At 31.4% G+C, this 24,502-nt stretch overlaps 2 protein-coding genes across 3 annotated transcripts in view; one reads left to right on the top strand and one right to left on the bottom strand.

Moving 5' to 3' along the window:
* Positions 1–873: 873 nt before the first annotated feature.
* Positions 874–24,437, bottom strand: LOC129230276 (uncharacterized protein C05D11.13-like). Its single transcript, XM_054864676.1, has 5 exons — positions 24,384–24,437; positions 11,863–12,056; positions 7,666–7,982; positions 950–1,065; positions 874–877 (listed from the first exon to the last, which is right to left on the bottom strand). The coding sequence occupies exons 3-5, from the start codon at positions 7,957–7,959 to the stop codon at positions 874–876; spliced, it is 414 nt and encodes a 137-aa protein (XP_054720651.1). The 5' UTR covers positions 7,960–7,982; positions 11,863–12,056; positions 24,384–24,437.
* The window catches only part of LOC129229249 (glycerol-3-phosphate acyltransferase 1, mitochondrial-like), a 45,602-nt gene continuing 42,136 nt past the window's right edge, over positions 21,037–24,502 (top strand). Inside the window, exon 1 of one of the 2 annotated variants that reach the window (XM_054863514.1) lies at positions 21,037–21,263. In XM_054863514.1, coding sequence (XP_054719489.1) covers positions 21,051–21,263 — 213 coding nt within the window. In that variant the 5' untranslated portion in view covers positions 21,037–21,050. The remainder of the gene's footprint in view (positions 21,264–24,502) is intronic. The other variant, XR_008581075.1, reaches the window with a different exon arrangement.

The following is a 24,502-nucleotide window of genomic DNA, read 5'->3' as shown; positions in this document are numbered from 1 at the left end:
TTTGAATGATGTTATCTTCGTTGGAAAATAACATTATTTTCAAAAGAGATAACGTCATTCGAAGTCCTTTTCAAAAGATTTTTTGTTCTAATATTAACCACTGGATAGCACAGCAAATTTACTTTCATTACAGAAAATTGTCTGAAGAGTTGAACTTCATATGCTTCCTCCAGTAAAATTTCATTTCTTCATACTGTGGCACTCTTTTTCCAAATGAGCGATATAGTCTGCCTTATCCCTGACTTAAGAGCAGTAACTTACTGCTAAACAAAATGCTTGTTCTATTTAAAGTTTAGTATTTTCTTTAAAACATTTATCTATTAAAAACATGGGTGCTCGTCCCCCCCCCCCCAGCTCAATGGCACAACACATTTAAGATCTCATTCACATTAGGCGATAGGCGATTGCTTTGAATCAACTTTTGAATGGACGGCTATTAGGAAAAGTAAGAAAAGTAACCGGGTAGAAAAGTGGAGGAATTCCCTGTCATCCTTCACAAGACGGTCAACTTATCAAGCATAACAGGCAAATGTGTCACAACTGTTCTTTTGCCGAGTCTCATCATGAGTTGAATCAACTAAAAGGAGCAAGTCAAGAGCTCACTTTAAATGAGGTGGGACGTAACAAGGGGTAACTGTATATGTTTAACAGAAAAAATAATGTGAGTTCTAAATTAATACTATCTTATAACCATTAATAAATGGTTTAGTTTTGTTAAAACATTAACAATGTTATTCTTATTACTCTGATAAGAACAATTCAGTTGATTATGAATACTTTTTAAAAAAATTAAATAAAACTTAAACAAACATTTATAATCTCTTCACAATTACAAAAAGATTTTAATACAATTTGCTTTACAAACAATTATCATCAACTGAAATGAATGAAAAACAATTTTTAAGCATAACTAAAAAGACTATGTTAAGTAATTAAGAAATTAACTCACTTTTGGGGGTTGTAACAGATGTGCTTCATTAATGCTTCGCTTAGTCTTGGCAATTCAGATGCATGGTTACGCTGCTTTTGGCTGCAATTATGAGGGCTGGATTTTCCCAATTTGACCTGTGTAAAAGCATATAAAATATATTGAGAAAACACACTAATAGTAAGTGCTGTAGTTTGGGGAAGGGACACAGATAAAGGCTGTTCCCCGAAATATTGGGTTTTTTGCTTTAAAATAACAGAAATTTTACACAAATTGGTTTCACACCATACCTTCAAGAAAACTGTTTTTTAATTTAAATTGGCTAAGTATTCCAAACTGAATATTTTTGGCCTGACACAAATCTGTCCACTATGACATCTACCTGATAAAAGGAAAGTTTCCCCAAATATATTTTTTTTCTGATCCTTAATAATCTAGCAAGAAAGGGAACCCCATTGTACTTCAATCAACATTAGACCACAAAAAGCCTTGATTGGCTCCAAAAACCTGGGTATGATTTTAAGTATACAAAGTATGGTCAAAAGGGAGAATTATACGCATTTAAAAAATAAATTTTTTGATAGAATGAAGAGAAAATGATTTAATTTGGTTTGGAACAAGCTAAATAATTCAGAAGTTATTCAAATGATCATATTATTTCGAATTAAATTATTATTTATTTAGGACAGACCTTAAACCTACAATTATGGGCAGGATTTCTTACAACATTTGCATTCTACTTTCATTCTTTTACTATCAACAACATAGGTATTATTTCTATTTATGTTCACTGCCCTGTAGAAATAAAAATCAAAATCAGAGGCTGCCACTCGCCATGCAGCAACTAAACAAAAAAAGGTGGCCATTAAAAACATTAGTATCAAACTTCATCTGGTTGCCACTATCTCTACTTGTGCTAAAAATACATTTGTATTTAATGTATTTTGTATTGTAAAAATACATTTGTATTTTTAATCAATAAGCATTGTATCATGTACTGAGAAAATAATACAAAATACTGTAATCCAAAAGCAAATGCTAACAGATTACTGTCGATGACAATAACTCAATTTTCTGAAAAGTGCAAATATATCTTATGTGTCCACAATGTACCAAATTATCACCATTAAAAGAGTCCACAAAACTTCAGTGAATATGTAAAGCTTTATGACCCATGCGAAGACGGGGGTCAGAAGTATATGAATCATTTTCCAGAAAACATAACTTTTGAAAGCAAATATTTTTCAATTTCGAAGCCTTTTGTTTTCTTATTCTTTCATTCTTACATGAAAATGTTACTTCTACTAGAAGTAACCACAAACGGTGGACCAGCTAAGGTCCAATTATTTTACTCATAAATAAAAAAATTAAAAAAATGCCTTGTTCAAGGGAGAAAAAAATAAAATTTCATTTCATTACTGCCAAGTGTTAATGAGGAATGGCATTTTAATTTTAGGTAACGCAGGTGAGCATTTTTGTGTGACATGACTACTTATCCTAAAAAACGAACTAAAATACAAAATTAAAAAATTAAATATACTTAAACAATCAGTATTTGAGACATTTGTGAAAGGAATAATAAATAAATAAATATGTACTTTTACTTAAACAAGTTATTAAGCAATATAAACAGTTACACCAGGTGTGTGACATGCCACGGAGGTGAAAATTCACATGTTGTGTACCAAAAATGTACTAAAATAAAAATTATTATTAAAAAATTGTTGGCAGGTTTAAATAGATACATTTTTGATAAAATTAAAAAACATTGTTAAATGAATTGTTCTTTAAAAAATTTTTCTGTAAAAGGCGTGTGACGGAGAAGTTACTTTTTGAAGAATGAGCCATATGTATATAAATAAAAGGGGTGGCAAATTTCAATTTTGTCAAGAGCATCAAAATCGTTGCTTGGAGAACTACCAGTGGAAAACAAAAAAAAAAAAAAATCTTGCACAAAATTTTACCCATTTTGTCCTTTTTTTTAAATAAATTAAAAAATTTTAATTTTAAATTCAGAAACAAGCAATAGTAAATACAAACATTAATTTTCCTCATTTTAGAACATTTTCATATCAAAACATCATGGTTAAGCATATCTACAGAGTTGTTTGTGAACTATCTTAAATTTAAAAAACAAAAAAATATTAAAAGCTCTGTTTGAGTAACATGTTTATAAAATAAATAAATACCAATTATTATTTAAAATGCATTTGACAGTAATTGAAATGTCAGGTTTAAGAAGGGAATAAGAACAAGAATCAAATGTTTGAAAATTGAATTCCTTTGCATAAGTAATAGAGTTTTCATTCAATGACCACCAAATTTTTGCTATATCTGCCTTATGGGACTGGATTTTGTTTATTATTATTTATTTATTTATTTTCACCACTCTCATGTAGGGCAATGCTTGGAGATAATTTAGAGTTAAAAAATAATTTAGCCATTTTTCGGTCTTCAATCCCATCATAAACCTGACAATTCAATCATAAAACATGCTTTTTTGTTGAAAATTTTCACATATTTATTTGGCATGTTTATTTTCATAAACATATGTAAAATTAAAAATAGACACATGTGTCGATGAGAAGAGGGCATAGAGTTGTTCATTTCTCTAAATTGGGTTATTTTTAAAGTAAAAATTGACTACAAAAGCTACAAATGTGTAGTTAAGTTTTTTTTTGATTCACTACATAGTGATTAATATACAATCATATTATCTTTACTAGTAATAAAGCTGAAAGTCTCTCTGTCCAGATCTCTGTCTGTGAGGATCTCTGTGACGCGCATAGCGCCTAGACCGTTCGGCCAATTTTCATGAAATTTGGCACAAAGTTAGTTTGTAGCATGGGGGTGTGCACCTTGAAGCGATTTTTTGAAAATTCGATGTGGTTCTTTTTCTATTCCAATTTTAAGAACAAAATTATCATGAGATGGACGAGTAAATTACGAAATTATCATAACGTGGAACCGCAACATGGGTATCAGCCAATTGGCGAGTAAATTCATCATACATTATTTGTAAATATTCAGGCGAACCAAAAGACCTTTTAATTTTTCTGTTAAGAGCAAAGCCATGCGGGTACCACTAGTTTAAAATAAAAGTATTAATTTTAAAATAATAAATTTTAAAATAAACAATGATTCATAATTACATCATATCAAAAATTTTATCTGTCAAACATACAGAAAATCACTAGATTTTCAATTTGTTCAATTTCTTCCAGCTTCTCCGACCATCTGAAAACAAAGTGGACAAAATACCAGCCCTGACCTATGAGGTTTAGCCGGTAAACTTTAAGGATAGCCCCGTCCCTCCAGTCATAGAAATTCAATATAACCAAAAACATTTGCATTGCATTACAATGCAAATAATGTTCGATCGAGCAGAACAATACGTTTTACACGCTGTGTCTATTGCCTTGATGTGATGTTTAAATGCAGCCGTTGGAAGTTGACACAAAATTGTTCAGCAGTACCTGTCGTTCGTCAGCAAGTAGCCTGCGGTTCTGTTGAGATTGTCTCCACCGTTCGAGTCGAAGTTGACGTTGTTCGTCATTTTCCGCAGCACGCCTTCTTCTGATTTCTGAGATACGTTCCAGTACTCTAGATTTGCTACCTCTGGGTCTTCCCCTTTTTCTATCACCTCTCCCCTTTCCCCTTGACATCGAGTAAAGTTGTGACACAAAAGGAAATGTCAGGCAAGTGTGTCAAATATATTATAGTAAAGCAAGTGTGTCAACATTTAGAAACCTGTAATAGAGAGTAAAGAGATGATGTAAAAGTTAAAAGGTTAGGGAAGGGAAAACGACACAATGTTAGTTGTTACATTGAGTTGAAGGTTATGTTATAAATGCATGACAATAAATGCAAAAATCGTATTGTACTTACTTTTGACTAAAAATACAGAGTGGCGACAGAAATTGTGATAAAAATTTCCCTGACTTTTACCCTGAATAAGTTTACCTAATTTCCCTGATTTGTGTTACCACTGATAATGGTTTCCTCTCTTTGCTCTATTTGAAAACCATTGTATGTTTATATAGAATGCAGTATTTAAAACGTTTTAAGCTGTTTTTAGAAAAACTCTGCAGCAATTCTTCTGAAATTTCTGCAGAAACAGCAGATTTTCTGCAAATATCTTCCAACTCAAGACAAAATTTTGCACAAATTCTACAAATTTCCTAAAAAAATAGAAGAAAATCTAAAATTCTCGGAATTACGATAATTTGGAGGAGAGCTCACGAAAAATGCTGAATTCGATAAGTCATATGCAGGAACTTTAGATTTACTTTGAACTTAAAGAAAGCTGCAGAATTTGTGCAAAGTTCTATCTTGAGCTGGAAGATATTTGTAGAAAATTGGCAATTTCTGCAGAAATTTCATTTTTTAAATTTGAAAAGAATCTGATTTTTCTAGCGTTTTTGGTTCCCTTTTTCCTTATTTTCCCCAATCGTCCTTCATCCACAGCAATTTCCTCCATAAATGTATGTTTTGGAAACATGTCCTTTGACATTGAAACACGTCCATTACCAAAAATTGCGTGTCTTGTTTAAAATTTCAATCCTTTTGCATCCTAAAAATATTTTAATTATTTAGAAAGTTTCGAAGTGTTTTATTTGCTACCCTAACTCGACTCATTTTATTTATTATTTTTGTAATTTATTTATTTATTTACATCATTTTAATTTCTCCTTCATGACATGTAAAATTAACCAAAAAAGTGTGGTTTGATATTTAGGTTCGTATTTTTATAAAATTTTATATATTTGCTCTTTCTATGCATTTTAGAAAGCATATAAAATATTTTTGTAAAATCTTATTTGGTTTAGGTTCCACAGAAATGCATAGCAACAGTGAAGTTTTAAAAACTGAAAAAAAAAAGAAAGAAAAAACTTCCTGTATGGAACGATTCTGATTTAAGGCTCTCGATTTGTGGAAAAGGTCACATTGGTTGCTTATGTATACAATGCTTGAAGTACTTGAATACCAATTTTGGACAAATGATTTTACATTGCAGAACATAGTCAAGTATTCTGCTTTGGGGCATCTACCAAATCTATTAAGCTTGCTTTACTTAGTCTTGCTCCTGTAAAAAGGCACTGCACTTCCACAAGCTTTTTGTCCCACAGCAAACTTTGAAGTTCACAGCAATATTTACCCAAGTGCTGTAAAACATTGGTGGTATGTGTCCGAAGTTAACATAATATAAAGTCACATTAGAGTTTTAAAATACTGAAGAAAAAATATATGTAGCGATGAAACGCTCAAATAGCTTGCTATTAAAAAGCAGTACCAAGAAAATTGATGTTTCAAACATTTTTCACCGACATAAAAAGTTGCAATTATGTTCACTTTTCTACAAAACATCCCAGACACCCAAAGAAACTGGATTAATTGAACAAAATGAAAATCCACTGATTTTCCATATGCATATTGCATATGTTTGACATGTAGCTACCCTATACTATAGAATAATAACATAATTCTGTAATTACATCATAATTATAGTTGTTAAATAAATAATAAAATGCTTCAGAATTTATAATATACAGTGGGCACCGGTTAATGGAATCAACCGCTTTAATGAATAAAATTGTCAAAAACAGTACAAAATCCAGCTTTGTGGAATCAAAACTGTTTAGAACAAATGTGATTCATATAAGCGGCAGCCACTGTAATTGAAACAGAATGATTGCATATTAATCTAATAAATCTACAAAAGAGAACGTTTATTACACTTTGGTACAGCTAATTCTAAGCATTTTTTTATTGTTAAGCACTAAAATTAAACAAAATGAGAGCAATCAAACTTAATTACATTGTTATATTGCAATACATAATAATAGGGAAAAAAAAATTCTGTCACCCAGTAAAAGTCATAAAATAAGTAAAATAATATTTTTTTTTAATGTAGCATATTGCAATCCAATATATTACATAAAAATAGTAAACATTTGCATCATCATATCTTTATGGAACTGTAGAATTAAAAACTTTTGATAAGATTATTTCTATATCATAGGAATTTACTATCAATATTTATTTATTTTATAAACATGGTACCATAAAAAAATTCTAAATGAACAAATCAAACTTTTACTTAAAATATTTCTCATACTGTTGCATGTACACCTATGCACCGTATGACATTTTGACTTTAAAACGTTCTTTAAATGAGAAGAATCAATATACAGTAGAATACCTTTATAACGCCGACCTATATAACACAATTCTCTATAAACCGCACAACTTTTCAGAAATAAACAATAGGTTTTGAAGATTAAAAAATCCCTCTGTTTTGTCTTGCAAACATAAAAATTGTTAGGCAAATTAAATTTTGAAACTGTTTTTCATCTTTCCATCTTAACTCAAAGCTTTTAAATGAAAATTAGTGTTCACAGTAAAAAGAAAATATTAGATGGCTCTTGGAAATGCAGCTGTAATGCAAACTATGAAGTAAGTGCAGGATACAAAGTGCACACATTGTGAAGCATATTAATTTGTGAAAGACTGTTTAATTAGTGCTTTAATACTCACTATAAATAAAACTTATTCTGAAGTGCTAATATATAGATATATTCTGAATATTAGATTCACAAAATTTGTGAAATGACCTACATAACATCAAAACCTGTATAACGCAAAAGCTCTGGTCCTAAGGTGTGCATTATAAGTACTCTACTGTATTGATTCATTACTGTTAAGTTCTGCATTTTAAATTTCAAACCGTCAATTACCCGAACGGTAACATCCTGTGTTTCTTTAATTTTTGCTTGATTTAACTTTGTCTCCTCAACTCTTTTCTGAGTTTCCAAGGCTCTCTTTTGACGATGACGTTCTGCATCCCTGGCTTTTCTTTGAATGGCTTGTTCCGGAGTTTCTAGAATTCTTGCGAGAATATGACGTTCTGCATCTCGCCTTCTTCTTCTATTGCGCTCTTCTTCACTTTCTTTTGCTCTTAATCGTCTTAAACCTTCAGCTCTTTTTTTTCTTTGTGAATTTCCAGTAATACCTCTTACTTTTTTTGGCATATTAATACTCTAACTTCCCTAACCTGAAAATTTTATTAAATTGTATCAGAAAGTATCTAGAATCAAAATTTGAAATATTATACAGTTATACTAAATATTATTATAATTATATATATAAAAAGGTAAATGATTAATATTGATTTCTTTGTTGATATGCATTGTAATGTTATAAAACATTATTATTAGAATTTTCTCTGGTATTGTTTATTGTTGTATGATAAAAACATTAAAACTTTCTTTGCTAACTTACATGCAAAATGAAGACTATACAAAGTTTTATTCATAAAATTCTTTGAAGAGTGTAAAAAATAAAAAAAAAATAAAAAAAAGTTGGTGTTAATTGAAAAAATATGAGAAAGCAGAATGTTTTTAGGGAATAGTCTGGTATTTTAAAAAATAACATATTTAAAGCCCTAACCAAATGAGATAGAATGACTGGCTTTTCTACAGTGTGGCGAAAATGGGCGAAAGATTTCGCAAACCCAAGTGATAGCTGATGATTTTAAAGGTATAATTTTCAATTTATACCTTTCTTACCCTTTTTTTTAAGGTACTATTCCACCATCCATTACTTGGTATTCAGGCTAAATGTTGGTTGAATATTTGGCATTTAAAATCACTATTTTTTACATCCCTACTAGAAATGGGAACATTATGAGGGGGAAAAAACAAAAATTTTGGAGAAGAAAAGTTTTTCCAGGGGGGGTTTATATTTTTAAATGGAGAAAAATTTAAAAGTTTGAAATTTTAAGATATAAAATTTCTGTGAAGTAGCTGCTTTTACGACACAGAACTTTGTGAAGGGGCTACCCAATTTGCGTCTGAATCGATCCTTGATATTATGTTCAGAAATTCATATTATTTACAATACAATGCTTCTTTCGGAACTGATGTGATATACCCCACCCTTGGCGACTTTTTCCTGTTGGCGCCAAGAAAGCATCGCCAAGAAAACGATGTATGACGACATATGTCATACATCGTTCTTAGCAATGCTTTTTTAGCGCCAACAGGAAAAAATCAGATAAAAAAACATGATCAAAGCACTTCAGAACACAATATATATAAAAACAACATAAAAGCACAACAAAAAACATCACGAATATATGCTTCAAAAATGTACAGGGCCGGGGTTTTTTGTAAACATATTAAAATACAATGAAATAAATTATTGTATTAATTACAAGTCGAAATTAATGCATTAATTTTTTTTTTCATCATTTCTCCGGGATACGAGCCCTCGGTCTCATAGTACTTTCGTAATGAGACCTCGGCTCGCCGGCCCTGCCTCGGTCTCATTACGAAAGTACTATGAGACCTCTGGCTCGCCAGGACCTCGCTCCGCTCGGCCCGTTATCCCTCCGACTGTTAATATACATTACAGTCGGAGTATGGTCACAGTTATGTATATTTTCATGGAGACACCCAAGGGTGGCTCCTTCCGTTCAGTGTACAATAACGACACAGTTTTAAGTGTGAAATATGCACCATTATTGTGCAGATTTATTAATAAAATTCAGCATTTTTAAGAGTACAACCGAAAGAACTTTCAATTGTTAACATAAAATTCAGTACCTAAAGGAGGCACGTTAATAGAATGTCTAAATAATTCGTGGCATCGATAAGAATTAACTTTTAGAACAAAATAACCGTACTATTTCTGTAAAATTAATTTACATACAGTAAAAATAAAGTTAAAAACTACAAGAACCCCTCAAGGATTTGTAAAAACAAAGAATTTTGGAAGCAAGAGGTTTTTTTTGAATTCTAAAATAAAGAACTTACCTTTTTATATGGTATAAATATTCACATTCAGTCTAAAACAATACATCATATGACAATGGCACGTTACAGATACACACCACGTTGGAGTTAACTTTTAATTAACCTTCAAGTTTGAAGAAACTGGCATTTTCTAATGTTTTTACTTCAAAACACAACTACTGAATCTAAACTAACACAAAATAAGCATTCCTGTAAGGTATATTGCACAAAACAACACGTATCTCTCCTGCGTAAAACCAAGTAAAGAACCCAAGTAAACAAGTTCGAACAAGTTTGCCTTCGCGTTGCCAACCACAGGTTAGTTTCACCAGGGATGCCATGCTTAAAAATTTATCGCCTCATTGGCGAGAAAAATATTTCAATTTAGTGCAAAAAATCGGATGTCGCCAAATGGGGGGGGGGGGTATATCACATCTGTACCCTTCTTTCTTTAAATATTGTTTATGTTCAGTATCCAACATGAAAACACTAACTTGGATAATACAAGCTGTAAGATGATTTCATTTCCCTCTGTAGTCTGCACCAAATTATTATATGCTATTTTTCTACAAAAGCTGGACGGAATTATTTCAAATCAATTAGTCAAAATCAATTAGTCAAAATGTTTAAGTTAAAATCTTAATAATTTTAATTTAATGTTTATATTATGTGTATATGCTGTGTAGTGTACACAGGGGGGGGGGCATACAAGGGGACTGTCATGAGGGTTATGACACCCCTCCCTCCCTTTAAACTATTGACAATAGAATCCAATCCATCCATATTGCTTTCAAACACTAAAAGAATAAAATGTTAACAACTTTAAGTAGTCTTTTCAGTTCATAAATTATTTTTCAAATTAAATATTTAAAATACTTCTTTTCATTGCATATAAAAATTTGTATCGGTTATGCCTCTAAGGTCTATATTCCTGGGCGATTTGAAGCTTTTTACTGACAACCAAGCAGTTTTAGAAACTTTTCATTCCTCAAAACTGTAGATTTATTCATGGGGGACATTATTTGCCACGCCTCTCACCCCCTCTAAAATGATAGTGTGTATCCACCGCTGTGTGAACACATATGTATGCAAAAAACCAGGGGTGGATTTACAGTCTGTTCAAGGGGGTGGCGGTTGAAAACCGTAAAAGCCATTCCTCCCCCCAAACCCCTTTATGTAGGGGGGCAGAGAGTCAATTGCCTCCATTTATCCTGTCTTTTAAATGCTAACCGCCCTCTATAGCCCCACACGAACTTATCACCCCCTTGGAGTGTCAAAACTCCCCTTTAGGGGTTCAAGCCCCAGGGTTGAAAACCACTGTTCTAAGTCATAGCAATACATTATTATACCAGTACAGTGTAGTCCATGGAAGAAAAAAGTTAGAAGACACATATAGAAATATAAAAATTATTAGGGTTCAAAAAAGAGGGAAGGGCCAAGCTTAGGTTCAAATTAAAAAGTAGGTAACGCTGTCCATCCTCGACTACACTGTCTAAACTTAATTTAAAACAAATTTGTGAAATGCACTTGATTGAAATTGGTAGCGATTGCTAGTAATTCCTCCAATTCCATATTATTGGTTTCAGAAAATGATGGTCACGGAGGGGGCGGTCCCCCCCCCCCCCCCCCACCCAGTAAATCCTCCACTGCAAAAAACTTTTTACATAGAGAAAGAAAAACAACTTTTTAAACGCTCATAGTACTAAAAAATAAATTAATTAAAAATTACACACATACAAATTTTGGTCAGAAAAGTGATTTAGAAATTCATTAAAAACACACCCTACTCAAAATAACTTGCTGAATGGTGATTGGTCTAATATGGATAATTTTTGGTGTTTTGAATCCAGAAATCTATTGGCAGTTAGAAAACAGAAAGACATTTTCAATAGTTAAGTTTTATGCATATTTCTAGGAAGGAACTAAATAATATAGGCTGCATATATTTTTAAATATATGCAGCCCTTTTTAAGTCTAGTTGGAAAATGAACTACTGGTAAAACTACTTTCTTTTTTTTCCCCCGGGAAAAAAATTGGGTTTTTTCCTGTAGCTCCAAATTTTCAGGAAATTTTACATCTCTAATCCCTACTTAAAATTACCTGAAAAATAATACAATGCATATAATAAAATCTAAGTACCTTTCAAAGTTCAGATGGAAAATCGAAGACTGAAGGTACAGCATTTTCTCATTGCCTGACACGTGAAAGAGAAGTTCAGTCAATCATTTCTTCAGGAAAATGTTTTGAGCATATTCTACTATGTCTGGAAGGCACCCAGTTTGCACGTCAAACTGCTAACACCCAGTTTTCTGCAAAGTTTATCCTTTGGGAAACTATTTAAAATATAATTAGAATATTCAAGACAAGAAACATAGGCGTAGTTGTTCATAAAATAAAAACAGTACAATCTTTAAAATCCCAGAGTTTCAAACTCTAAAAAGTTATAAAAGTCAGAAGAATTTTTTTCCAAGGTTTTTTATTTATTTATTTATTTAGGTATTCTTAAACAGCATATTTCTACTATAGTCTCAGACAATTGCTTGAATCTGAATACTTCCCTAGATCACTCATCAATAAAGTTGGAAGAATTCATCAAGGATTTTAATTCATTCAACTACAGTTAGATTGCTACTTATAATAATCATAACTAACCAAGGACGGATACAAGGGAGAGGCCATCGGGGCGATCGCCCCTACTTTGAGGGAGTCTGCACCGGCAATGTTTCAAAATTGAAGTCCAAAAAAATACAATTTAAGAACACTTTGGCAATGAAAAAAGAAAGGAAAAGGTTTTGAGACAACTTTCTGCATCTCCCTCTTTGTCTATTTGAGTGCTTTCGAACTGGAATTAGAGACGCACCAAGTAGCACTTTGGCTGACTACCAAGTACTCAGCCAAGTACTGAGTTACCGAGTGCTGAGTACCAATTACATTTTAAAAAGAACCACAGTCAAATTCGTGATGAATTTTGAACTTATTGGAATAGTTGTATAGACCTCCATGTCCATGTAATAGTTTTCAAAACAAAATTCCATTTGAAATTTAATTATGCATAGTTTTAAAAAAATTTATTGGGTCAAAAAGTTTACAAAAACATTCTTTAAAATTAAAAGCAAATAAATAAAAGGTATAATAAATCAAGTTGGAATTAAAACAAATTATATCATTCTATTATAGTTCTAGTTCGCCAAACATAAATAATTTTAAAAAGCAAATAGAATGTTAAAAGCACTAATATGCAGAAACACTGCAGACACATGTTTTTACCTAGCAAGGAACGTCTTTTTCATAGCATAAAGTGTGAGCTAATGAATGTAAAGACATCCTACAAAACTATCCAACTTTTGTTGGATGTCTTTAAATCCATAAGCTCACATTTTGTGCATTGAAAAAGGTATTCCTTGTAATGCCATAACACCTGTTTGCAGTGTTCTGGCACTTTTGTGCTTTTAATGTTTAGTAGGGGGGCATACTATATTCCGTGGGAAATTTCGTGAGGAAATTGTGAGACCAATTCTATTATGATCCTTATGGCCTGTGTAACTATGCCTCACCGGGTGTTTTGCTTGAATTTGTGTCAGACGACCCGTATGACGTCATCAATCCAAGATGGCGGCTGTAATGAGTTTTTACAATTATGACTCAATTTTTGGGTATTTTGTGATAATTTTCTGGTGAATTTGCTTGATTAATATTCTATTACTTTACTTATTATAAGTTGAAAGTAAAATACTTAATTTATTTGTTTATTAACTCATTTTAAAAAAAAAATTCTTAAGTCTTCATTTTTTACTTTGGCATTCAGAATAAGCTAGTTTAAAAGTACCTCGGGTGAGTTTTTGCATTTAAAAATACTGTTAATTTTTAAGATAAATCACTAAACATTGGTACAGTCAAACCTAGTTAATTCGGACACGCTTATAACGAATTACTGCCAAAGCGAACTAAATTTGCGATCCCCATCCTGCTGTACTTACTTTATTAACACTATTGTTTTTCGAATAAAACGAGCTACTGTTGAGGCAAATATGCTTTTAAAGTCCTTTTGAGTTCGTTTTAACAAGGTTCGACTGTATAGTCGTTTAACAGGATTTCTTATAACCTGTATAATTATGTATTAGGAGCTTTTCTTGCATCTTTTAGAACGCACGCTTCATTTCATCAACACAGCTTATGTTCATGCAGAAACTGGTACATGTAATTAAATATATTTTAAGGGAAAATTTACCAACAGTAATCACCATGGATATAGGATTATACAATCCAGTTTTAAAAATTGCTATGTCAAACAAAAACTTGTACAGGTCTTGACGCCAATTTGACTGAGTTATACAGTGAAACTGTAGTGACAAAAAATTCTTGCAGGAAAGTGTGTTAGACGGGCTATAGAAGCACATTCTACATTAAGGGTTGCCCTATTTGAGTGTTAACTCGATGCTTTTTATACACACAATGACGAAATAAAATTTCAATGTGATGATCGAGTGCAAAAATCAATTGCTTTCAAGAAAAAAAATATGGTGAAACAGAAGAACTTTCCTCAAATATAATGCAGATATTACTAGATTCTAAAATGCATGAAAAAATGAAAGATTTGAAGATACAGAATCAAGTAGAAGACCAATATTTAAATTTGCTTTGCTATACATGCATATGATGGATACCATGTTACTTTTTATACGGTCTGTTAGGTCACGAAATATGGAATTACACATTTCTTCATTGGAAGGTTTTACTCTCTATTTCTTTGCTTTGAATTTAACAAATTATACAAGTATGATATCATGGTACTTGACTAATATGAAGCGTCTAAAACATAAAAACCTTCGGAATGAATTCATATGGAAGGCAAATGGGTTGGTAAAAAGTCTTCTGTACCGTTTTGTGCTTTAGGGTCAGACGAAGCTTTGGATCAAGAGAATAGGAGCATAAAAGTAATTGGTAGAATAGTAAATGCATAACAATAGAAAAATAGTTTAGAGATAAAGAGTAAACATTATCATTTGACAGATTCAAGAGAAAAGCGACTACATGAAGATGTGCAATGTATATATAGTGCTATCAGAGTATCAACAAACCCTATAATATATGAAGGAAGTGAACTTATTAACCCAAGAAAGTCTGTACATAATGAAGCCATACAAACAGATGTATTAGGGGTTTTAAACAAAGGTCGTGACATGTACGCCACTTTTAAACGAGAGAGAATTGAAACTGAAAGCACGAATTTCTGGACCCCAATGAAGAAAGAAAAGTTAAATATATGTAAAAATAGCATGAAGAAAGTTGCATCAAATATAGCTGGCACTGTTCTACAGTTAAAAGCTGATTGATCGTTATTTAAACGTCTGCTAGTTGTATCGAAGAGCCGAGCAGATATTGATTTAAAAACAGCATATGAATTTTAGGCAGTTCCGCAGTCTGTTTAATCTGGATGGTTAGATAAGTTGATGAAAGTTTTAGAAGAATGTGGCTCAGAAAAAATAGACAGCAGCATCGAAGATTATTTGCCGAACCCTATGAAAGACTCAAACATACCGAAGCAAATGAACAGAAAATCTTACAATGTTGCTGTTCTTGATGGAATGGCACAGCTACAATCAATGAAGAAACCAAAGCAAGTGAAACCTGCCGTGTGCAGGTAAACGACAGTATTTGCAGAAATGAGTTTTCGAGATATTTGAAGAAACGCGTTTTGTATTCAATACTAACAATAGGGAAATGTTGGAATTAGATGTCTTTTTCGTGTCTTTTTTCAGCGGAAACCAAATAAGCGAGCTTGTACAATATAGATAACGTACAATAGATGATAAATGCACTGTCATCATTATACATTAGATGTATAATGATGAAATGAAACGTGCGTTCTAATGCAAAAAATTTTTTTAAAATGCCAAAAAAGTATGAAAAAGGAAAAATTTGCAGTGATTGCCTTTTACCTGCACACGGTAGAAAACATGTAATGATTTAGCTGCAGAATTTAATAATAAGATCAAGGAAATTCTTTTAAATTATGATGAAACACACTTAGTGTTTGACACATACATTGAAAATTCTCTAAAATTTGCCATGCAGAAAAAAGAATAAGTACATTAACACCCACTAAGTTCAAAATAACCGATTGTACTAATATTAAAAACGTACACATGAAGACCCTTTTTTCTCATGTAAAAACAAAAGATAACTTAATAGCTAATCTGGAGAATAAACCGTTAATATACATATGGAGCATTGAAAAAAACCTAATCGTTAGCTGGAGAAATGAAGCTAAACATCATTAAAAGGTAATGTGACTGCGTTGCAAAGCAGTCATGGAGAGGCAAGTGTCAAAATAGTACTACACTGTCTTCATGTTTCTAGAGATAGGGCAACCAGTACTCATATATATTCACCTGACACTGATGTATTTTAGCTAGCATTGTTCTGGCAAAAATCATTTCAATGTCCATCCATATTTTTGACTGGCGCAGATAGCAACCGAAGAATGACCAGCTTTTATGACCGCATTAGGACTAGATAAAACAAGAGGAATATTATGAATCTATGCTCTGTCAGGAAGTAATATAACAAGCTCACTTGCTTAGAAAGGAAAACCTTCTTTTTGGAAAATTTATAAGACGGCTGACAATGATACTCTTGACGGTCCGAGTCATCTGGTCAACTGAAGAATTCGGTACGAATGATAAAATTGTTATTGAAAAAAGGCTTTATTTATTCTGTGTGTGTGCTGCTGACAAAGATTTCTGATACTGGAGAATTTCTTTGGTTCATGTTTTCCAAGCAGGAGACTCGAAATGAAAATTTGCCTCCTGCTAGAGCATCTTTGTCCCCTTACATTTTAAGAGCGCATTACCAGGTACTGGAGCGGCATCTTGCTATAACCAGCAGCACCCGAATTTACCATCAGCGTCAGACTTCGGATGGGAAGAGAAAGACAACTTCTATGTTCCAGTTGTGTGAACACTTTTTTGTGCTTCTGAGTCCATTTTGAAACTAGTTCGATTCAGCTGCGTAAAGGGAAAATGCATTGTTTCATGTAAATGCAAATCTCAAAATATTTCATGCACTGAACTTTGTGTATGAAGGTGATGAGGACTTATGTGAAAATCATAGTCAACAAAGCGATATTGATAACGCTTCAGATGAAGATCTTTAAGTAAGAACTGTGTGTTTACCTTTAAATCTATACTTTGAATTAAAATCAGAGTTTAGATAATGAAATCGATCATTCATTACTTGAGTACATAAAATGTAAATAATAAAGTTATTATTATATCTGATATTAAGTAACGGAAGTTGTAATTTTTTTCTGCATTGAAAAAAAAATGCTTTTTATAACCCTGAAACGCGTGTATGCAAATTATTTTACAGGTTTTTTGGAACGTTAAATTTGATTTTATCGTACAAGCTTTCCAAAAATTTTTTTAACTACTATTGGTTACTAAAAAAGTTCATAAAATCTGCATCGAAACAATAAATAAATAATTAAATAACTTATTTTAAATTGGCAATTTGTTTTCAAATTTGAAATATAATAGTATTAGAATATTAAATATATAAGATAAGTTGAAAAAATGTCATAATATGCCTCAAAAATTAGTTAAAACCGAAAATTTTCATCAATGTCTAGTGCAGCCGCCGTCTTGGATTAATGACGTTACACAGGCCGTCTGACACAAATTCAAGCAAAACACCCGGTGAGGCATAGTTATATAGGCATAAGGAATGTATTAGAATTGGTCTCACAATTTCCTCACGAAATTTCCCACGGAGGGTCTTTTTCCCTTAAGTACACGTTTTATATTTCTTATTATTAGTTTTTATTTTCAGAAAAAATCCATTTAATAATATAAAAATTTCATACTTTCTATACTTACCTCTTTTGTCCCATTTTTAATAAATAAGTTTTATTAACTTTGGTGACAGTAAAATAAAGATTTACTCCTTTGAAGCATAACAAACTTCATTATTCCCAAAATTTAAATTTGACTTGTAAATTTGAATTGTAAATGATTGCAGTATATTATATGCTTGCACTTTTTCATTAATTGTAAAATCTGTCTTGAATAACATTCCATTTCTTACAACTACTCTGTATTGGCCAAGCCGAGTATTTGGTAAAAATTTTGCTGAGTACGTAAATTGGCCGAGTAGGCCAGACTGAGTTCTCGGAAAATTGGCTGAGTAGACCGGCTACTGAGTACCCGGAAGATTGGCTGAGTACGGAGTACTAGGCGAATTGGCTGAGTAGGCCAAGTACCGAATAGTTACCGAGTACTCGGTACGTCTCTAATTGATGCAGTACCCCCCCCCCTTCAAGTACGTGCAAATCAGATAAGTAGTAAAAAGAAAATAAAAAATAAATATATATATATTTTCTTTAATCAAAGAATCAAAACCCAAATTTAAAATACCATAGCATCAAATTACACAACAGTATCTAGTATGTTGTGGCCATCACAAAACTTTTTTCTAGGTCTTACTCAAGAACTCTTGGTTCTAACGTATAACCACTACTAAAAACTTCACTGCAATCCACAAAAGCAGAATCTAACAGCGAAAATTTAAAATTGTTTTCAATGCCTTGTTGAATACTTGGTTCATAAACTGAATATTAAGCTAAGCCAAAAACTCGGGAACACAGTAGGTAATTGGAATTAAGTTTTAAAGAATGTTCATATATTCAGCTGCTGAAAAATAATTCTGCCTCTTACTTGGTTCCAAGGTTTAACTTACTATCAGGAAATAAATATGCGAAAATCTTTATTCCTCAGATTCTTAATTTGTATCAAAAAGAACCTAGAGTTAATATGTACTGAGTCCAGGTTTCACATAGCAGTTGCCGAATATTTAAATTAGCTTACTATTCGAGAGTTAAAAATTTAAAGTCAAACCGCATAATCTGATTTGTCTGCCAAATAGGCAGCATACCAAATACCAATCGAATATTCAGCATCTCCAATTTTCATTTTAAAAAAATGGACTTATGAATGAAATGCTATTCCTGGGGCCTGCTTTGAGCTTCTATTTGTACAGTTGAAGGCTACACATCTCATCACCATCACATTAAAATTCTTAAAAAAAATTGATGTGAATTCAAGATTCTAATTTATTTAAAAGAGGAAAACATGTTTTTCTGATGCGAATGACATTTCTTGATGAGACCAAGTTGGCTGTACAGAAAACTTTTTAAAAATTCTTTGGTGTTCATACTTGTTTCCACACCCAGGATTGTCCAATGCCAGCGGGAAAAAACCCCTATAAAACATCGGCGCCCTGAGGCAAGTAGATGAGGACTCCTTTGCTTTCAGAATTTTTTTCTTTGTAAAAATGCAAAAACATTTCTTCTCCAGCCATTAATGAATAAGCTATAAAAAATGCCAAACTTTAATAACTTTAATCTGTACTGAAATCGGTTTCCATAGGGAAAATTGCTAAACCATGGGGAAAATATCTGAGCCCCCCCCCCCCTTTAATTTTTCGTATGGTTGCCTATGCTATAAAACAGCCATGCCAGGCAAAATATCATTTTTTCCACTTTGTAAATTAAAGGATCAAAATTAAAAACGCAGAACTTTACAATTGTGAATAAAAATATTGAATATTCCCATTCATGAAACATTTTGGTATCAAAATGTGACACATACAAATGATTATGTGAAATATTTTAAATAAAAAATAAGATCAATTCATTTAGAAGCTTCGTCACGTTAAAATGTAGCATGTTTACAAAATAAATGCACATCAATATGTTGTAATGCAATTATAAAACAGATTCATTTAGTTAATTTAAACATTTTTACCTATGGTTCGGCAGAAAAATTCCATTATTCATCAATGAGTTAACAAATTTATAACCCAAATATGGTCGAAATATTAGGGAATTACATTGCTCTGAAAAGTTAACGCTTAATAAAAAACATCTTTGATTAACATCATTTAAAAATTGGTAACTTACTGAAAATAATAATATCCGGTCTTTGAATAATCAATGTCCAATTAGCAAAAAAACTGTTAATCAAGAAATTTAAGTCAGCGAGTAAAAAATTAAATTCTTAGTCTTGCTTAAATCTCACAAAACTTTGCTTCTGCTGAAAGCAGAAAGCATTGTGAGCAGGAGCGCGTAAACGTCGCAATCCTGCGCTACGTGAAATACACATTTTTTCCCTCTATTTTTCCCTGAAAGTGAACACTTTGAATATAAAACTGAAAAAAATGGAAAGAAAATATTTTAAAAGAAGAGAGTTAAGATACAACATGCTTTCAATGAATTTTATTTTTGAATGTAACGTGTTTTTAGTTCAAATATATAGCGACCCATTGACCCATGTAGAGTAAATCTGAAATTCCCCGCCCAAAAACATCAGAAGAAATAAAAATCCCTACGAGAGTTTGCGCTGCGTAATGATATTTGATGGGCGCAGTTTATCAGTGTTTTGTTTACTGCAATGTTTGCAATTTAAACGGGGACCGAATTTGAATGTTGGTAAAGTGCTAAATTTTTACCGTTGCATTTAAATATTTCGGGCTTCAATCGATGCCGTCGTTGTATTCAGTCTTTTATTAACGTATTGTTAAACAATGTTTCAAATTTTGAATTTAATAAATAAAGTTTAAACAGAACACGTGTTTCCATTGCCTCAAAAATTTAAAAGTTTGTTGTTAAAATTAATTTTTAATCCAAAATTTTTAAGACAATGGGATCAGAGCTTTTTGGTAAACACAATTACCCGGTTCCTGGCCTCTCGTTTGTTATTGTTCTCATAACTGCAAAGAAAAAATAATAAACTTCAAGTGACTAAATAGTGTGCAAGTGACATAGTGCTTCCTCAAGCATTTGCAAACGCCCTTTTTATACAAATGACATTCGTAAATTAACAATGCCATTAACGCTTACTCCCTGATGTCATTTTTTATTACCCCTATATCCAATAAAATGCAAGAATTGAATTAAGTTTTGCGTTGAACATTTGTCATGTAAATGATGCAATGTGTTGTTATAATATCATATTATTATTTATTTATTTATTTTTTTGGAAATATGCTGTTATAAGTAGCTTCAACATTCGTAAAGTTTTTTGTAGAGCAAAATGTACTAATTATTTTATTGTTTATGAAATTAAAGTGTTTCATGCTGTAAAAGCATTAGTTTTGATATTTTCTTGTTCTGGTTTCAAAAAGTCTCATCTTTATAGACATTTTTAGATTTTTTTCTTTCTTTTTTGTTTTTTAATTAAACATTAAACTTTAGTATGTTTTTTATAAACTAAATCTGATAAATTTATTATGCTTGCAAATGTTATCACTCTCCAGATTTGTAGCTCAACATGTCAGATCTCATTCAAAATGTGCAAGGTGTTTATAAAAAGTGGGAAGCGAGATCAAATCCAAACTTTTCAAGACCAAGACGTGGAACTACTGCTCGTTTTTCTTCTGCACGGAGCAACTATAATGCAAATTCTGAATATTTCCCCAGTGAACAAAGATACAGAAAGCCAAAAGAAAGATATAAACAGGCAAGGTTTCCTCGTTTTAGTCAGGTAAGTATCTGAGTTTGTTATTTATAAATTTCTACAAAAAATATTTTACATTGGCTTTTTTTTAATTATTTTTTATTTATCTTATAAAGTGAATATATCCCAAAAGCATGTTGCATAATTCATATATGTTTGCTGAAGATTCTGAAATTCACTTTTTCTTTTTTAGTGTCTTTAAAACCTCCTGATTTTTGTTCTTTACTCCCTTTTTTTCCCTCTACTTCTAAAAAATGATTTTCTTTTAAATTAATCCATTCTATAATAAAAGTGGAAAAACCAGGGAATTAGGAAATATCATAAAGAAATTTAACCTTTGAAAAAAAAATCCGTAAAAATCTAAAAGTTGACAAAACCATGATTTCTTTAAAATATTTCTTATGCTATTCAGTTAGTAAAATTTTAAAATTTTTCAGTCAATCCTTTCTCCTAAGTATTAAATGATTATTGCTATTGTTTACTCCTTGGATTAAAAAATAATTTGGAATTCAACCATCTAAAAGAGTTTTTTTTTTCTTTTATACTAATACAAAAGTGACGACCAGCAACAGGCTCTCTGCCCAGCTGGGCTGGTCCTAGTCAATTTACAATCCCCAGTGAAGATCAATGGCCCTCTTAAAACTATCCACTCCCTTGCTCATTACCACCTCTTCCGGTAAGCTGTTCCAAGGTTCCACTACCCTGCTAAAATAATTTTTCCTAATATCCATGTTAGCATGAGATTTAAATAGCTTAAAACAATGACCCCTTGTCCTGTTTTCAGTGCTAAACTTTAGCCCCGTAACATCTTTCATTTTAATAAATTTAAACAACTGAATCATGTCCCCTTGGTTCCTTCTTTGCTCAAGACTACATTTTTAGCATTCTAAGCCTGGAATCATAGTCTAAATGAGAAAGTCCATTTATTAGCCTTGTAGCCCGCCTTTGAACCCTTTCCAATACATTAATATCTTTCTTAAGATAAGGAGACCAAAACTGAACATATACTCTAACTGAGCATACTCCAAATGAGGTCTGACCAAACTTCTATATAAGGGCAGAAGAACTTCTTTAAATTTGTTTGAAATATATCTATTGATAAACCCAAGCATCTTATTGACTTTGTTACTAGCTATGCTGCACTGTTGTCTAAACTATAAATCCTGCCTTATTAAGATACCCAGATCAGTAAATTTTTCTGTCTGGCTAATGACTGAACCTTGCAAATAATAACTTATACACTTATTTCCATGCCCTAAATGTAGCACTTGACATTTCCCAACATTAACAGCCATACCCCATTTATCAGCCCTCTCCGTAATATGATCTAGATCCTCTTGCAGCTGATTTGATTGTTTGTCATTTTCTACAGTCCCCATAACTTTGACATCATCAGCAAAACAATTCATGTTCCCAGAAATATTTTTATGAATAAAATTTATTTTAATATATGAATAAATATGAATAAAATTTACTTTAATAACTATCTCTTCTCTAAATTTATAATCTTTTTGTATCTACCAGAGAAATCAACCTCATTTCATTCAAAGCGTTTAATAAATGTCACCAGCAAATTAAAAATAAAATTGCTCATTTTTTTCACAAATAAAATTAACTGTGGAAATACATTTTTTTTTTGAAAACATTCCAGATTGAACATAAGTTGAGCTTTACAGATTAAATCATTTGTACAACTTTGATTTTATTTCAAACTGATTTTATTTCAATTGAAATCAATGTGTCTGAATAGACCTCCGAAATTATTTTGAAGGGTCCCCAGTTAAAGACCGAAAATTGAAGGTTTTTTAAAAGGGGCAAATGAGCTAGTCTCAATAATGCTCTGGTTTTGTTACAACCATCTTCCTCTGTGTTATCTTGCACCATACTATATGTAAAGCTTATCAAAAGTTAAAAATTATTTTATTCAAAAAAATATTCATTTTTATTTTGTAGAATTACATAGCAAAGGTGAAATGTCAAATTATTTATGTTTTATCATACTTTTATTGCTGTCAAAAAAGCAACTGGGGACCCTTCAAAATAATTTCGGAGGTCTATTCAGACACATTGATTTCAATTGTAAATTTTATTCATATTTATTCATATATTAAAATAAATTATGATTAATATTCTGTAAAAATGATATTTTTACAGAATACTTTAAGAAGACTGTCATTTCTTAACAAGAAAAGATTTTTTTTTTTTTTTTTTTTTTGTTAAGGTTTGATGTGTTTATTTGCCATTGTAGACGTGAAATTTTTAAAAAATTATTTTAATATTTTGCCATTTAGGGCCTTAAAGGAAGGGGGGGGGAGGGTATTCTCAGATCTTACTATTTTATGAGACTTTAGGTGCATTTTCTCATATTAACTGAAGCTTGATAAAATTTTTGATAAAGGTTTATAGTGTGAAAAATAGTGTTAGGAAATTTTAAGTACAACTTTTGTTGTGAACTTGAATATATTTTTGAAGTTATTATAACAAACGTTTTATAAAGCAATTTATTGTTGTCTTTGATTATTTTTTTACAAAATTGAATACATGTTACATTACGAACACTGTTGATTTATTTAAAAATAAAAGTTTTTATATAAAATATGTTTTAATAATACTCTTAACTTTCAGTGTTCTTTAATAATAAATGAATAAATAATTTGCTCCAAAGTTTTAATTTCGGTTTGATACTAATGTTCAGTTATTTGTGATGCATTGGGAAAAAAAAATCCCCCCCCCCCCCCCCTCCGAGTTTTAAGTTCATTTTATCAACACTCTCCTCCTGATTATTATTTTTTTTTACAATCAGGATTTTATTTAATTATGATTTTTTTATATTTGCTTACATAATTTTAGTGTATTCATAACATTAAGATAAAATTTGATTTAATATAATATCTTTCTCATATTTAACTAAGTATGCATAATTATCTAGCTGCTTTAATATTTTATATATGCTGGTATTGACCTTTTGTTTCATAACACTTGTTACTCAGTTGCAAGTAGCATGACTCATTAATTCTGTCTTACCTGTCTGTATATAAATACATTGCTTTTTATTTAGTAATTCTTTGATGGTAGCTTGTTCAATCTAAATCTAATTTTTCTCTGCTTTAAAAAAATTGTAAATTACTCTGTATAATCACAATTTACCTTTCATTGCCTTTCTCTTGTAATTGGAATCAAAGTAATACACTTTAATTTCTTCCCTCAACAGTTTTTCTTCCAGATGTCAGCACTGTCCTGCTTCCCTCTTTGATGTCTATTTTTAA

This window comes from Uloborus diversus, chromosome 9 (genome assembly GCF_026930045.1).
Source record: "Uloborus diversus isolate 005 chromosome 9, Udiv.v.3.1, whole genome shotgun sequence".
Taxonomy (NCBI): Eukaryota; Metazoa; Arthropoda; class Arachnida; order Araneae; family Uloboridae; genus Uloborus; species Uloborus diversus.
The sequence above is the reverse complement of the archived record's forward strand: the minus strand, read 5'-3'. Positions and strand labels throughout refer to the sequence as shown.

Bases quoted from the DNA above. Each gene is read 5' to 3' on its own strand.
- LOC129230276 (XM_054864676.1), bottom strand. From the start codon at position 7,959: ATGCCAAAAAAAGTAAGAGGTATTACTGGAAATTCACAAAGAAAAAAA. The intron at 1,066-7,665 runs GTAATTGACGGT...GCTTTTACACAG, and splicing joins CACAGGATGTTACCGTTCGG to GTCAAATTGGGAAAATCCAG.